Below are 14707 nucleotides of genomic sequence, written 5' to 3'. Positions count from 1 at the left end.
TTGTTCTCACATAGCAAAGTTAGACACCGAATCTATCTCATGAGTTTTGAAGAATACCCACCTAACCTTAAATTTAATTCTTGAAATATCTTTTACCACCCGTAATATCCGTGGCCAATGAGATACGTGCCCATATACTCGTATAGGTTAGTATCTCTTAGATGAGATTTAAGGGCATTGCGAGTGGCTTAGTCTGAGTGTCTGGCGGAATAATACAAGATTGATGTAGCGGACACTAATCTACTTAGATGAGTATTGAATATGAGTCGATGATACATCTAGGTTACTGGATGAGTAAAGTACCTCTTCACTTCATATCGACTCTAGAAGGAATATGCCAAAAAAAAATAAAAATTTTGGGGAGCCGGGAAAGCCACTATGCGACTCTCCTAATGGGGAATCACATTATTACCCAAATGAATCACGTATTGCCATATTGATATGAACATATTTCAGATTAGCATCCTCGGGGTTGTTTGCCTAACTGACATATAGTTTTGAATGCCTCTATGAGGTAGGGTAGCTTTGGAACAAGTTCAATGTAGATGATTAGGGATGATCTATGGGCATTTCCGATACGAAGAACGGACAAGCGTCCAAGGCTAAGCATTAATAAGTATGTACTGTAGCCTTAGTAAGAAGACCCGTATATTTCTATAATACGGAATACAATTGGCCTATCTTTTGTAGGGATATTCTATAGTGTAGCGTCGAAATCTAGATCCATACGCTAACGTTTGAAGGGTTATGCAACACTTATACTACACTTTCTTGAGGCTCTGCTAAGCGTTTCAGAACATCAGGGTTGCGTTCACGAACTGTTCCAGAAACGACGTCAACGCCGTGTTCTGAGGCTGACTGCTCCGCACAATGTACATGGTAAAAGGGAGCAACACGAACGGCACTCTTGAGGATCTTTGGCGTCGCCTCAAACTCCGACTATCACGACTAGTGCTGGCCTTTGTGCGATCATTACCCCAAAGCTTATAGTGAGACGAGTGGTAAATGATGGTTTTGTTTGACCATGAGAAAGCTGTCACAGTATCTCCCCTCGGATCTCCCCTCACAACGGTATATCGTCATTACCTTAGGTAGCTGTTAGCTTAGGGCTTCTGAGCTGCCATAGGAAGTCAAGGCAGTAGGATACCAAAGTCCTGTTTCTGGTATCTTACACCCAGATGAATCTATCGTTGATCCGATACCTAGTAGAAAATAGTGGATGTCAGGTGTAGACCTCGCTAGAGAAGAGGCATGAGTCGCATTCTCAATACCAAGCGAATCCCAAGGGTTCAAAAGTAGCAGCTGTATGAATAGACATGGAAGGATCATACGACGAATTTCTTTTCAGATGGCATGACGGCTACTACGGGTTTATATATTCAACTCTTAAGAATGCCATTCAAAAGTGGTCTGATTTTTTTACAATCATACGACTTCTTCTCGAGGATATCTACATAGAGCATGGCGATCTAAGACCAAGACCAACAGGGCCAGCAACGTGGGCGTCATCCTTGTGCTACGAATGTAACTTCTCGGGTCTCGGCAGCGCCAAGCGTACATTGAAGATACAACTAAAAAGGGTCAAAAATCACTATGCGCTATTGGGAGGCCATTGTATCGAAAAAGCCTAGCGGGTGTTCCATGCGGTGATTTTAGTACATGCATGTCTGCTCATGCTGCAGATTAGTTGACGGGATCTCGTCTAACTTTGGACATATTCCAGGGGCAGGGGGCTTAAAGAGGGGGAATAAGCTAAGTGGGATAAGGGGAAAAGCAACATTCTCTGCAACGGGATAGGCTGAACCCGTTCTACTGTCACTTGGCAATGGAGCAAGGGTCCTAAGGATAAGTCGAACTGGTCGAAGTGTCACGGCCTCGCATCATTCTATTGGTCACATACGATATCCCGCCCTTGACCTGGACGAATCCGCGCTGTTCAGCAACCGCCCGCCTGGACAAGCCTCGATAGCTATTTTTCCATAAACCTCAATTAATTGGTTTTCACAAAAGGTCTTGACCTACGGCGCCTAATTTACATGTTGAAGACATCTTGCATATTTCTACCTAATAACCCCCGATCACCCATCCAGTTCCGACGATATGGTTCCTATCATATTTTTACACAATTTCGATTCGTATACGCCGTTGAATGTTTGTACTGTTATAAAAAAGGGTACGTGCACTTACATTCCATAGCAGGCTAAGGGTCAACTCCCCCCTGTCGAAACGCCAAAGAGCAGCGCTTCCAAACGCTGCCCGTCTCAACTCTGCCCCCGCCATTTTACAAGGGTGTGATTCTGGATATCATCCGTGCCTGACATACTGCCGTCCGATCAAATTCAGTGTTCATCGGATGCAAATCTGACACCGCATCGACGGCTCGCGAAACGCTCCCCTTCCGTTTGATCTTCTCCAGCTAGGTATTCCAGTTGAACCGCTAGTCACCCATCGAGAAGCCTATAATCTATCTGCCTTGAAGAGCTTTGATGAGGATTCATCGTTACGTGAAAGTAGTTTAGCCGCGGAGATAAACCCTCCACATCTCGACTTTCGATATTCCCACTTTACAAATTAAACAGAAAACGGATTAGCATCTTCACGATTAACTTAAGGTTTCATGGGCTATTGACATCCGAGATATCGAGAAACCCCCTTCATCCCCTGCAAGAAGCTTTATGGTAGACTACCAAACAAGCTCCGGATCTTCGTACATCCATACCACCCTTGCTCTTTTCATTTTTTGACCGTGGACGGTGGATCTCGCCTGATCGCATTGCCCACCTCGTCCTAGTTCTGTCGTCCTTTATGACTTACTCCCCGCCCACCAATATCTACGTCTAATTCTTTTCTCTTGGTCCTTCGCGCGGCAATCAGGACGTAGAAAGACTCCGCCTCTCACTCGAGACTTTCCCTACTTCGCCATCCTTTCATTCGTCTCCTGCTGGCTCAGATCGCTCTTTTTGGTTCGGTTTTGTTTACTTCTAGGTGCGCGACGTTGGATAATACGCCCTTTTTAATAATCGGAAAACGTGAAGAGGAATAACTACGGAGGGTGGTTACTTGGAAAGCGTTGGAAATCGATATCGATCAGTCCGTCCACTCGCTTCGAACGCCCTCGCCAATAGTCGCCGTCTGGAAAAGCACGAAATCGCGTCGCAGGTCGACAAACTTTTAATTTGAATTTATATCCCGGGGAGAGGAGACATCGGTTAGCATAATGGCTGTCGTCGAACTGGTGAAGAAGCAGTTCACTGCGACTAAACTCATATTCCATGTCTTATTTTGGGGAGTTCACTGGTTCTTCTTTGGTTACGGATGGTACGTTTTCTTGGCATTGTATATCATGCAATTATCACTGACGTGACTATAGGTGGAAACAGGCCCGAGACCCCAAGTTAGCTGGTCTGAATACACTATCATGGTCCGTGTGGTTATCGCGAGGTGCCGGTTTAGTTTTGGCGATTGATGGGACGTTGATTTTACTACCGGTGTGCAGGACATTTGTACGATGGATACGGCCTAAGATCAGGTTCCTACCCCTGGATGAGAACATCTGGTTCCATCGTCAAGTTGCCTATTCCATGCTACTTTTCACCGTCATCCACGTCTCTGCTCACTATGTCAAGTATGTCCCTTAAGCTCTTTGAGTCCGGAGTGAGCCAACTCTAACATTTTACAGCTTCTATAACGTGGAGAAGACGCAGATTCGACCAGTTACCGCGATTGAGATTCACTATACCCAACCTGGTGGCATTACTGGTCATGTAATGCTCCTCTGTATGTTATTGATGTATACCACTGCTCATCATCGCATCCGCCAACAATCATTCGAGAGTTTCTGGTACACACATCACCTTTTCATCCCGTTCTTCCTTGGACTTTATACCCATGCCGTTGGTTGCTTCGTTCGCGACACCGCTCTGCCCTTCTCTCCATTTGCTGGTGATATCTTCTGGGAGCACTGCATTGGCTACCAGGGGTGGCGATGGGAATTGTTTGCAGGAGCCTTTTACCTATCCGAGCGTCTTTACCGGGAAGTGCGAGCTAAGCGTACCACTAAGATTACTCGAGTGGTTCGCCATCCATATGGTAAGAGAACTCGATTAATACAACAGCCCTATCATGCTAACACCGTTTATAGACGTTGTGGAAATCCAGTTCGAGAAGCCTTCTTTCAAGTATAAGGCTGGCCAGTGGCTCTTCCTACAGGTCCCCTCAGTCTCCGGCTACCAATGGCATCCATTTACTATCACATCTTGCCCGTACGATCCCTATGTCTCAGTCCACGTTCGACAGGTTGGAGATTTCACCAGGGCATTAGGTGATGCGGTTGGTGCTGGTAGCGCACAAGCCAAGCTCTACGAAGGTGTTGACCCTATGGGAATGTACGAAGTCGCTTTACAGAATGGACAGCAAATGCCCTTGCTTCGAATCGACGGGCCGTACGGTGCGCCCGCCGAGGATGTGTTCGAGAACGAAATTGCAGTACTTATCGGTACGGGTATCGGTGTGACGCCATGGGCTTCCATCCTGAAGAACATTTGGCACTTACGCAACAGTCCGAACCCGCCCAGACGCCTCCGCCGTGTTGAATTTATCTGGGTGTGCAAGGACACCGGCTCTTTCGAGTGGTTCCAGACTCTCCTATCATCTCTTGAATCTCAAAGTAACGAAGCGGCTCTCATTCCCGGTAGCAACGGTGTGGAGTTCTTGAAGATTCACACTTACCTAACCCAGAAGCTCGACATGGACACAACGCAAAATATCGTGCTAAACAGTGTTGGTGCCGATCACGATCCTTTAACGGAACTTAAGGCGCGCACAAACTTTGGTCGACCAAACTTCCTAAGGATGTTTGAAGCAATGCGGGATGGAATTATGGACCGAACATACATCACTGGTCTAGAGGGTAGTATGCAGACAACAGTCGGTGTATACTTCTGTGGTCCTGCTGTAGCCGGTAAGTCCCAAACCCCTTTCACTTGCCTACGAATAATCACTAATTTAATTTCTAGCCCGTGATATCCACAAGGCAACCAAGAAGGCAACATCTAAAGAAGTCCGCTTCCGGTTCTGGAAGGAACATTTTTAAGTGTACATATTCGCCGTTTAATTTATATGCGCCGTCCATACTTTGACCTTATAACTTGCGAGGGCAGGAAATCCAGTATGAGTGATCTCGCTACAGCTTCGAGCGGTGGTAGATGGAGGAGTTGGTGGACGGGAACTGCCCTTGGACCCTAGCCGATACACAGTCAATCCGTGACCCAGAGTGCTTCCGAATTAGCACGAGGTGGTGAATATTAGATGGGGAAGACGATATCCAATGAAGGAGTTTTATTATATACCTATTTACTACATGACCATCCAAATCCATTCTCTTTGAACTACCTAATCATTTGTTATACTCTGCGTGAATTTTTCTCTAGACACACAACGCACGTTATTCAGTCAAAACGATGGATTCTCAACTCCGTTATTGAAACTGTAGATTTGCATATCCGATCATGAAATCATAAGATTTATGACGAGGAGTCTTAGAAAACTCGGTTGCTAGTATCTCAGATGACATCGGACGATCTGTAGGCTCGATGAGGTGGACATACTGCGAGCGCTTAGGATTCCTATCGCGTGGACATCTGGCAGGTGTGTAACTTGGCACGTCGCAGCTTGCTCACCCTCTTCAGAAAATGATTTTAAGGAGTGTTACACCAGCATGGATTTGGCGCTTCCTCCTCGTATTTTGCCAATTAACTTCCAGTTTCTTCTAGAAGAGCTTCGATCCGGATTTCAATTATGCTTCATAAGCTTAACATCTTAACCCGTAGAAAGAGAGCGCTTGGCGAAACTGGCAACTCTTAGAAAATATCGTATGACTAGGAGGTGATATTATTTGCAGTAACATCAATTTAGTTTCGTGCCATGTAGCGAATCCAAAGTAGCTCTTTGGATTTTATATTTGGACCGCGAAGCCCATCGTGATTTAGTTACGGAGAAAGTAGTATAAGCGATACGAAAAGGAGAGGCATACTGCAGTAAGGGGTCAATTATTGATGCATGTAGAACAATAGCATCGTATGGATTATATATCGCTCACAGTCGGACTCTAACAAGCACATTTTATGTAACTACTTATGATGCGAAAGAGGCTCAGCGGCGGGATACATGTATCAACGTGGCAATCATAGGGGCTGAAGTAAAGTAAACTATTGAACTCTAGTACTATAGTGTAGGAATAGGAGGCAAGACAAGGGCGAGAATCCAGAAACGAATCAATCTAATAAGGGGGCAGTGCTTACCTTACAAGCGTTTCTCAGTTCAATACTAAGATTACAATGGAAAGGAAATTAGCTCGAACGGGACCCCTTTCGGGAGCTATTGTCTTTAATGTTAGATGAAGTTTGAGTCGACGGCCGATCTGGTTGGCATTTTATAGTCTATTCTAATCTTCAGAGCCAACATCATCTTCACGAAACTACACAGCCACCTTCGTTTCCGTTCTGGTCCAATAGTCTCACGCACCGTGCATGCCCTCTCTTTTCTGCCGCTTCCCTAGGAGTTAAGCCGTTGTGGTTTTTGATGTCACGAGATGCGCCCGCCTGAAGTAACCACGCGACACAATCAGCCTGGCCGTTTCCAGCAGCCCCATGGAGCGGTGTGCCCCAGTCGTCCTGCTCGCGGGCGTTGTCGTGCACATCTTCATTGTTGGGAATGGAATCGATCCCAGCATCAGAAGCGATAAGGTGCTTTAAGACATCCAGACGTCCGCCCCTAGCGGCAAGGAGAGCGGCGCTGCGTTGTTTGACAACAGCTCCACGATCGATCAACAGAGAAATAATAGGCAGGCTTGCGTTGGAGATGATGGCGAATTCGAGTGTCGAATAGATCTCTTCACAGAGATTGACGTTAGGGTCAGCGCCGCGGCTAAGGAGAAACTCGACCAGAGGAAGCTTGTCGGATATTATAGCAAAACTTCGGAAAGTAAAATTTAAGTATCAGTATATAGCGTCAGCAAATACTTGAGGATGAGGTTTTACCCTAAGATACCCCCAGCGCTGCCAAGGCTTAGGTTGATATTGTAACCACGCTGAATCATTTCGTCTATGAAGCTTACATCCCAACGTGTCTCGCTACTGCATGTTTGACAGGCAGCAATGACGCCTAGTATTACGTGCGCAGGTGTATTATCCATTGTGATATGAAAGACTGGCAAACTCGAAGCAATATTATTAGATATAATAAGGAAGGAAACCCCATATTGATACGGTGCTGTTTGAAATATTCCGATTTGAAGGCTTTGGTCATGTCACGTGCAAATCATTCCTCGACTTGAGGAGATGCTCTAGACAAACGGGACAGACGGGACAGACGGGACAAACGAGGTAAATTGGTTGATACCCACCTGGGCATGTTGTATTACATAGGTGTCATCTCTTAGAAATGACATGTAACTTGAGACTTTAACAGGCTAAAGAAGTCAAATTCCAGTCACTGAATACCTAAGCCATCCAACTATATGCATTTTGATAGGTTTCAATACTTTTTTCTTCAATATAAGTCAATATTAAGCATATTAAAAGGAACAACTTTAGAATACCTTCGTTTGGGTGAAAATAAATTTTGATAATGCTGTAAAATGACGCCGAGGTTAAGAGTCTTTGACCACTATTGTTGTTAAAGTACAAACAAATGTATTCACTTTTGAAAGATTCGACTTACCTAGGTAATTATAGGTTACTATTCACGTAAAATATGATTTTACCTTAACATTATGTATTTAAAATTCTTAGTGAATCTACGCTCTAAGTTACTCGAATAAAGGAACTACACGTACCTCCTTGTTTAACAAAACAATTGTTATGTCATTGTTTTAAAGTATTGTAATAAGAATAATCAATAGTAATGTCTCTGACTATTGATCTAATGGGTGGCACATATAAGCCCCTTTCCCTACTAAAACCCATTATATACCTGTTTAATGATATACGGTTGGGCTTGGGTAGGAAAGATATATCACTCTACGAGGTAATCACTATTCCAAGCTATCGAAATGAAGAAATCAAAGGAGCCTCTCGCGGTTGCTGTGATAAATCCAGTGGATGTTACGTCCGGTTCGCCCCCTGTGATTATCACTAACGGCGGGAATGCTTCCAACACAGATGCCACCAACCCAACAGGCCATGTTAGTCGAAGCCTCCCCACCCTGGATGAGTGTTTGGCTGAAATTAACGTTCTCCCAAATACGACAATCTTCTATTCAGGGCCCGGATATCATTTAAAGGTAGCGGAGGCCATTGAGAGTCGTAGCTATCTGAAAGGGTATCGATTACTGGTAAAATCGTGGCGGGACCCGAGTTGGCCCGACGCCTGGCAGTTCCACCCAGAAGAGAAAGAGCAGACGAAGTTTTGGGATGTGTGCTCACAGGCGCTGGCACTGACCACAAAAGGTACCGCTTATGTGATGCTTCCAAGGGGAAACGATACAGAGTGGACGAAGGGCACAACATGGGATAGGGTAGAGTGGCCGAATCTTGCCCCTGGCGTTAAGGTCATTCGTATTGACCCTGATAACCCGGAGTACCAGGAGATCATCAAGGAAGGAGACAGCCTCGCAGAGTGAGACAGAGCAATGCTATAGGTACTATAGAGATGGACTTACAGAAAACAAGGACTTCTCGCCAAACTTATGCTTTTTCTTTTGTGAGGATTCTAATATCGTAATTTGCCTTGACACCTAGGGTACGTAACCTAGGTAGGTAATACACCCGTGCCACCTGAAATTTGGACATGTATATGTTATAATAGCTACCTACCGTTCTATTAGAGCCTAATTTTCTATAACCAAAGACTTCATGTATGGTAGCTCATTAGTTGAGAAGCAACTCCCTGTCCTTACCCGAGACTATGACGTATTTACCTGTCTTTGGTGGCGTCTCCTTTTTGAGGCGTGCGATGAGTACGATCCATGGTGAAAGGAGGTCTAATTACTTGATGCATAGCTTGGCAATTGTAATTGTGTCCCTTTGCTTATATCTCTGTCGTACAACATTTGAAACTACGACGTGGGTAGAAGTTACTGGCCAAGAGTCAGATACGATGACCAATCTGAGCTCACCTCGCGTGCAAGAGTTCTCATCGAGATGATCAATACACCCTATGATTTGCTGCCCGTAGAGTATAAATTTCCTTATCTCCCACCTCCGCACTTTTTAAAGGCAGGAATTAGAAGGATTCTCGCATCATATATGTATGTAAGTAGATCTGACGTGCGTGGTGTATTACGCAGATGAGAAACTTAACAAACCAGAGAGAGCGTATTCCGAGACTGTGTAGATGCTGGCGGTATTCGTTTCGAACTACTATCTTTTGAAAGAATTCGCTAGACTTATTCGATGGCTCGGTAAGCTCACGGAAAACCGAAACCAAGAAGTTTAAATCCGAAATCTATCCCGGAGATTGGCGGTGAAGCTCAAGAGGCACTGCCGGAGCGGTCCAATATAATCCCGAATATTCCTGGCTCGTTTGGAGGACTTCTGCTTTCAAGCAGCAGGGGTGGTTTTTAGCGTTGTAAGGAATTGGCGAATCGAATAATCGCAATTTCTCTTGGTCCAACCGTTTACACGGCTAGTTCTGACAAACAACATAACATTCGACTTATATAAACGTATCTATTGTTTTATATTTTATTGAAATTACTAAATAGCACGACATATTGGTGTTAGACTCCCGGTATACCGAGAGATAGCTATCATGCATGATCTGGCTAATAACCAATAGCTGTCTAGTATCTCATACTCCACATTGACAATCCTTTCTTTTTTCTTTCTTTTTTTAGCTTTAAGATATGTCTGTGTTTTAGTTTAAGCAATGATTTCTCTCCGCTGGGGTTTCTCTCCGCTGGATTTATATTACTTTCTTGACTATCACTCACTTCCATAGTCAGACGCCCATAACCCATGGATTCAGATACACGAGATGACGAGGCGGCTCGCGATGGTCAAACGGAATCCTCACCGTTATTATCCGATTCGCAGCCATTGAAATCTGCTACCAGGGATAGCTGGGGGTCCGAATTATGGCTTCTCGCGCAGTACTCTATTCCACTCATAGCAACTTACCTTCTCCAATATTCATACAGTGTTATCACGACCTTTGTTGCGGGCCATATTAATGCAGACGCCCTCGCTGCTGCAAGCCTTGGTATGACCACGATGAACATCGTTGGGTTCGCTACGATTGAGGGCATGGCTACTGCTCTGGATACACTGTGCGCCCAAGCATATGGCTCTGGCAATCTTTTAAATGTTGGGCTGCACGTCCAGCGGATGTGGTTCCTCATGATCTTGACCGTCATACCCATTGGTGCTTTCTGGGTGCTTTCTCCGTGGGTGCTGTCCATCTTTGTGCGACAGCATCATCTGACGGTCATGGCTGGGACGTTTATGCGGGTTAGCTTGGTCGGCCTGCCTGGATATGCGTCGTTTGAAGCGGGCAAGCGATTCCTCCAAGCTCAAGGGGATTTTAGAGGCGCTATGATTGCCATTCTTATATGCACACCCATCAATGCATTCCTGAGCTGGCTCTTCGCCTTTAAACTTGGGATGGGCCTCAACGGTGCTGCATTGGGAGCTGCTCTTACTAATAACCTTCGTCCTGTCCTACTTCTTGCTTATATACTTTTACCGACCGGGAAGTGGTCACACCAGTGCTGGGGTGGCTTCTCACGGGATGCTTTCTCTAAATGGGGACCTATGGTGCGGCTCTCCGTCGCAGGTACTGCGGTCAACTTGGGAGAATGGGCCGCTTCTGAGCTTTTGACTTTCAGCACGTCCTACCTCAGTACAAATCATTTGGCAGCACAGTCTGTTTTGATGACCATCTCGGTCGTATCCTGGCATATCCCTTTTTCTATAGCGGTCGCGATAAGTACGCGTATTGGTCATCTCATTGGAGCTGGTCATGTTGCGAGAGCTCGGCGCGCTGCTGTGTTGTACGCTGTAGTATATACGCTCGTAGGTAGTGCCGACGGCTTGATTATTTTCTCTCTGCGAAACCACCTTTCGGCATTCTTTTCAGACGACCATATTGTCTGCGATCTCGTCTCCAAAACCATGCTTGCCGTTGGCGTGTTCCAGATTATGGATGCCGTCATCTGCTGCACGAATGGCATACTTCGTGGGCTCGGCCGCCAATCTGTCGCCGCTTGGGTGGTATTAATAGTAAACTATATAGCCACTGTCCCCGTGACGATATGGCTAGAGTTAGGATCTCCAAGGTTGGAGTTGAATGGTGTCTGGGTCGGGCTTGGTGGCGGTATGGTGTTGATCGCAATTATCGAGGGGCTCTATATGAAGGCCTTGAGATGGCAGGATTGCGTAGCTAGCGTAAAGCTAAGAGAGGGTATGTAGTTGAAGATTTGCACCGGTTGGGTTTAACCCCTTTTTAACTGTACTGCTTCAACATAGGGGCTAAGTTATGAACCCCCCCCTCCATTTGCGTATAACAAGTCTTTATCATAAAGGGGCATCTAAATGCCATATTATTGTATCAAACGTTAAAAAAATGATATTATATATCGGTGTCACGGACTTGTGATAGCTGCAATACAACTCTGGATAAATCCTTTCGGAGATGGTCGAATCCGGCGTCCTTTGATACGGAGGCGGCAAAACACGGCATCTATGGTGTTAAGAAATTTATATAAGCTATTTGCCTTTGAAGAGAAACCATGCAAAGCGCAATCGTTCAACGCAAAGTGGAACTTTGCTTCTAGACTGAAGAGGTTACACTTCGACCAAACAAATTGCTGAAGAACACTTCTTTCCTAGAAGCAAGATGCATTGTGAATTCATTATGAGGGCATACTTCTTCATTACTGTCGCCTCGGCTTCTAGCATTCCTTTAATATAAACTGTTACGGAAGCAACTACATCTAATACAGTCAAGTGTTCCATTGAGGAGGGCTCACTCCAAGTTGTTAGGATCACGGAGTTTAGTTTCGGTCAACGTAAGCTTAATTTCCTGCCACTTGGGCTAATTGCCGATGAATTGACTCCTTATCGTATGTCTAAATACACTAACAACTTTTGACCCCTGAGTTGATATGTTCCGTATAGCGCACGCTGACTCTTTACATCTTAGTGGACACTCATCCAGGAGATATCCCCCCACGCCCTAGCATGGCGACCGTCTCCTTCTTTGTGACAAACCCTGTGGGATGACGGCAAGCATGCAGCGGCTTCATAGTACAGCAACAGGACGGCGAGTGGCAGGATAAGGATGGGACTGCTTGGTTTAAATGTGGAACGGAGAACACTCCAGACCCGACATGTTGGAACTGTACGCATTTTCAATCTGGATGGGGACACGGGAGCCCGGGATGGCATTTCGCTATCAACCAGACTTGGCCTTGCACGAGTCCTGGGGGTGCATGCGAGTGAGTGTAACTCATCTTTAGTGTGATACACTCAGCTGTATGAAGAGAAATGTTCGATGGTGCTAATATCTCCCCTTTCTAGAATTTCCTATCAGCTCTCTGGATCGACATCGTTAACTCCTGACTGCACCACGGACACGAATTCGTATACTGGCCGCACTGCGCCGGACTTTTCTCTCCCTCTGGAAGTATATGGTCATGGAACCCTTGATCCAGGATGTGAAGAGTAACCTAGAAACGGACCTAGGGTAGAATGAGAGGGTATCAAATTCTCTATAGCTGGATTAACTGCGAGTAAGCGATACGCCTTCTTTCCTCCACAAGATTTAGCACAATGGTCGGCTTTATATCCCATGTAATCCGCGTAAAAGCATCCTAACACGTATTTCCGAGGTTTGCCTCTGGTCCCCATAACCTGCTATCTTTGGAAGATGGGAAGTATTTAGGTCTTAGTCTGCTCGTTGCTGTTTACCTGGACTACGACCTCTTCGATATATCCTTGATCCATTTTACAAGACTTGTCAGAGCCCTGGATCCGATGGGACATCACCATTTGTCTCCATTTAGCAGCGAATATAAAGAGTGCAGAAGCAAGGGTCACAGTTCCAGCCCAGATTTGCGCTTTCATGAAGCCTCCACTCTCGCTTTGAATTAACGCACCTGCTGTCGGAGGACCCGCTAGCGATGCAAATGCTAATACGGAAAACACCATCCCAAATCGTGTTCCCATCTTACTGGGGTCTGTAGTTAATGATACGAGCCCTGCTACCAATACTATTGGAATGTAGAGTATTAGCAGCCTTTCGCGATGGGAGACGTGATTCGGAGGGGGAACTCGAACACTTACTCCCTTGGGCTGCCCCAGTAGCAAGTCCATAGAATACCGACCAAACATATAAGCCGGCAACGGTATAGATCGCAATCCAAGAATATAGTAGTACGCCTAAAATGGTAGTAGCAATGATCAGAGTGGACAGGGAACCGAAGTATCGATCAGCAGCAAAACCTAGAATGGGTCGTACTGGGATGCCGACGCTGGTAATGACTACGAGTAGATTCACAGCCGCTTCAGGAGTTAGGCCAATAATCGAAGTAGCGTAGGTGTTGATATAGAAGAAGCAGAAGTATAGAGCCCAGAACATTAGGAATGCCCCAATAGTGAACAACATATAAACTGGCTCTTGGAACGCTGACCATTCAACCAATGGACCAGACTTACGAGGTGGGAGCCGTGGACGGAGTAGGAGGTTGATGATGATTGCAAATGCAAGAGCAACATAGCCTTGAACCTGAACAGCTCGAGAAAAACCAATAGTAGTTTGAAGATTCTGTACGATAAGAGGGAATATAACGCTCCCAGTCCCGCTCCCGGAGGAAGCTAGTCCTAAGGCCATCGCTTTGTTCTTCTTCCAATATGAGCTGATGACGGCTATAGCCGGCATAAACAAGATGCCCATGCCGAGGCCTGTACACAACCCCTGAGCGAGGAAGATTTGCCAATACGTCGTTGCTAGGCTTGTCATGAATGTTCCGAGCACAATCAGGATCGACCCGAGCAGAGCTGTGTGCTGTGCGTATCCGGCATCGGCAGAGCGTCCCGAGAGCGTTCCCACGAAGAATGTGAGGAAAACCTGAAAGGAGCCTATCCAAGATACCTGCGACTCGGGTAGCGATAATGTAGTTGTGTAATAGAGTTGGTAGACGCCGAATGAAGCAGAATATCCCCATGTAAGGGCGTTGATTAAGTGACCGGCAAGGATCTGAAGCCAGGCTCGAGAGCCACCATCAGGGGGGGGGCCTGGATCACCTTCGATCATGGGATGGAAGAAGAATCCTAAAATACGAGTATGAAGCCTCATTATTTTAGAATTCGAAAAAGAAATATGGTTATAAGTCGGTCAATGCGTATTGTGGAAGCTTCGATAGCTCCAACAGTCGGAGGAAATACTCGGTAGTAGAAAGGGGATATCAGGTAACGGAAGCTAGATAAACACAAGTTTACATCTACCTAGGAAGAAAAAACTATGGCGGATTAAGAGATGAAGAAGAATGACGACGGAAGCGTTTATATAATATAAGGTTGCGCATTTTTGAACGCTTAGCTTGAAGTAGTCTTATCGCTAAGGAATGATACATCTGGATGGGTTCATAAGAGAAGTTCTATGATTGAGTGGTAGTTGTCAATGGAAAGGCGCAATAACTGGGGCCTATAGGGTGGCATTGGAGGTCCCACCGCCATGTATTTTGCTACATCTTTATAGCTTTCGGTAC

General features: G+C 45.7%; 6 protein-coding genes across 6 annotated transcripts; 3 read left to right on the top strand and 3 right to left on the bottom strand.

The window, feature by feature from the left end:
• Window positions 1–617: 617 nt before the first annotated feature.
• On the bottom strand, window positions 618–1430 carry F4817DRAFT_336544 (uncharacterized protein). Its single transcript, XM_049303182.1, has one exon. It carries the CDS (start codon window positions 1327–1329, stop codon window positions 1099–1101), a length of 231 nt encoding a protein of 76 aa, XP_049159434.1. The 5' UTR covers window positions 1330–1430; the 3' UTR covers window positions 618–1098.
• A 1281-nt stretch (window positions 1431–2711) lies between these two features.
• On the top strand, window positions 2712–5200 carry F4817DRAFT_98392 (putative FAD binding protein). The gene is made up of 5 exons (XM_049308119.1): window positions 2712–3318; window positions 3371–3625; window positions 3680–4089; window positions 4142–4960; window positions 5016–5200. The coding sequence occupies exons 1-5, from the start codon at window positions 3218–3220 to the stop codon at window positions 5090–5092; spliced, it is 1662 nt and encodes a 553-aa protein (XP_049159433.1). The 5' UTR covers window positions 2712–3217; the 3' UTR covers window positions 5093–5200.
• A 1152-nt stretch (window positions 5201–6352) lies between these two features.
• F4817DRAFT_336540 (ankyrin) lies at window positions 6353–7247 on the bottom strand. Its single transcript, XM_049303181.1, has 2 exons — window positions 7038–7247; window positions 6353–6972 (listed from the first exon to the last, which is right to left on the bottom strand). Exons 1-2 carry the CDS (start codon window positions 7190–7192, stop codon window positions 6468–6470), a joined length of 660 nt encoding a protein of 219 aa, XP_049159432.1. The 5' UTR covers window positions 7193–7247; the 3' UTR covers window positions 6353–6467.
• Window positions 7248–7897: 650 nt separating this feature from the next.
• F4817DRAFT_98372 (uncharacterized protein) lies at window positions 7898–8762 on the top strand. The gene has a single exon (XM_049308118.1). It carries the CDS (start codon window positions 8051–8053, stop codon window positions 8618–8620), a length of 570 nt encoding a protein of 189 aa, XP_049159431.1. The 5' UTR covers window positions 7898–8050; the 3' UTR covers window positions 8621–8762.
• A 727-nt stretch (window positions 8763–9489) lies between these two features.
• Window positions 9490–11692, top strand: F4817DRAFT_336535 (MATE efflux family protein). The gene has a single exon (XM_049303180.1). It carries the CDS (start codon window positions 9957–9959, stop codon window positions 11406–11408), a length of 1452 nt encoding a protein of 483 aa, XP_049159430.1. The 5' UTR covers window positions 9490–9956; the 3' UTR covers window positions 11409–11692.
• Window positions 11693–12632: 940 nt separating this feature from the next.
• On the bottom strand, window positions 12633–14605 carry F4817DRAFT_98366 (putative monocarboxylate permease). The gene is made up of 2 exons (XM_049308117.1): window positions 13284–14605; window positions 12633–13210 (listed from the first exon to the last, which is right to left on the bottom strand). Exons 1-2 carry the CDS (start codon window positions 14293–14295, stop codon window positions 12879–12881), a joined length of 1344 nt encoding a protein of 447 aa, XP_049159429.1. The 5' UTR covers window positions 14296–14605; the 3' UTR covers window positions 12633–12878.
• Window positions 14606–14707: the final 102 nt, after the last annotated feature.

The sequence above is a fragment of the Daldinia loculata genome (assembly GCF_022478755.1).
Source record: "Daldinia loculata strain CBS 113971 unplaced genomic scaffold F4817scaffold_22, whole genome shotgun sequence".
Lineage (NCBI taxonomy): Eukaryota > Fungi > Ascomycota > Sordariomycetes > Xylariales > Hypoxylaceae > Daldinia > Daldinia loculata.
This window is presented reverse-complemented; position numbering and strand designations above follow the sequence as displayed.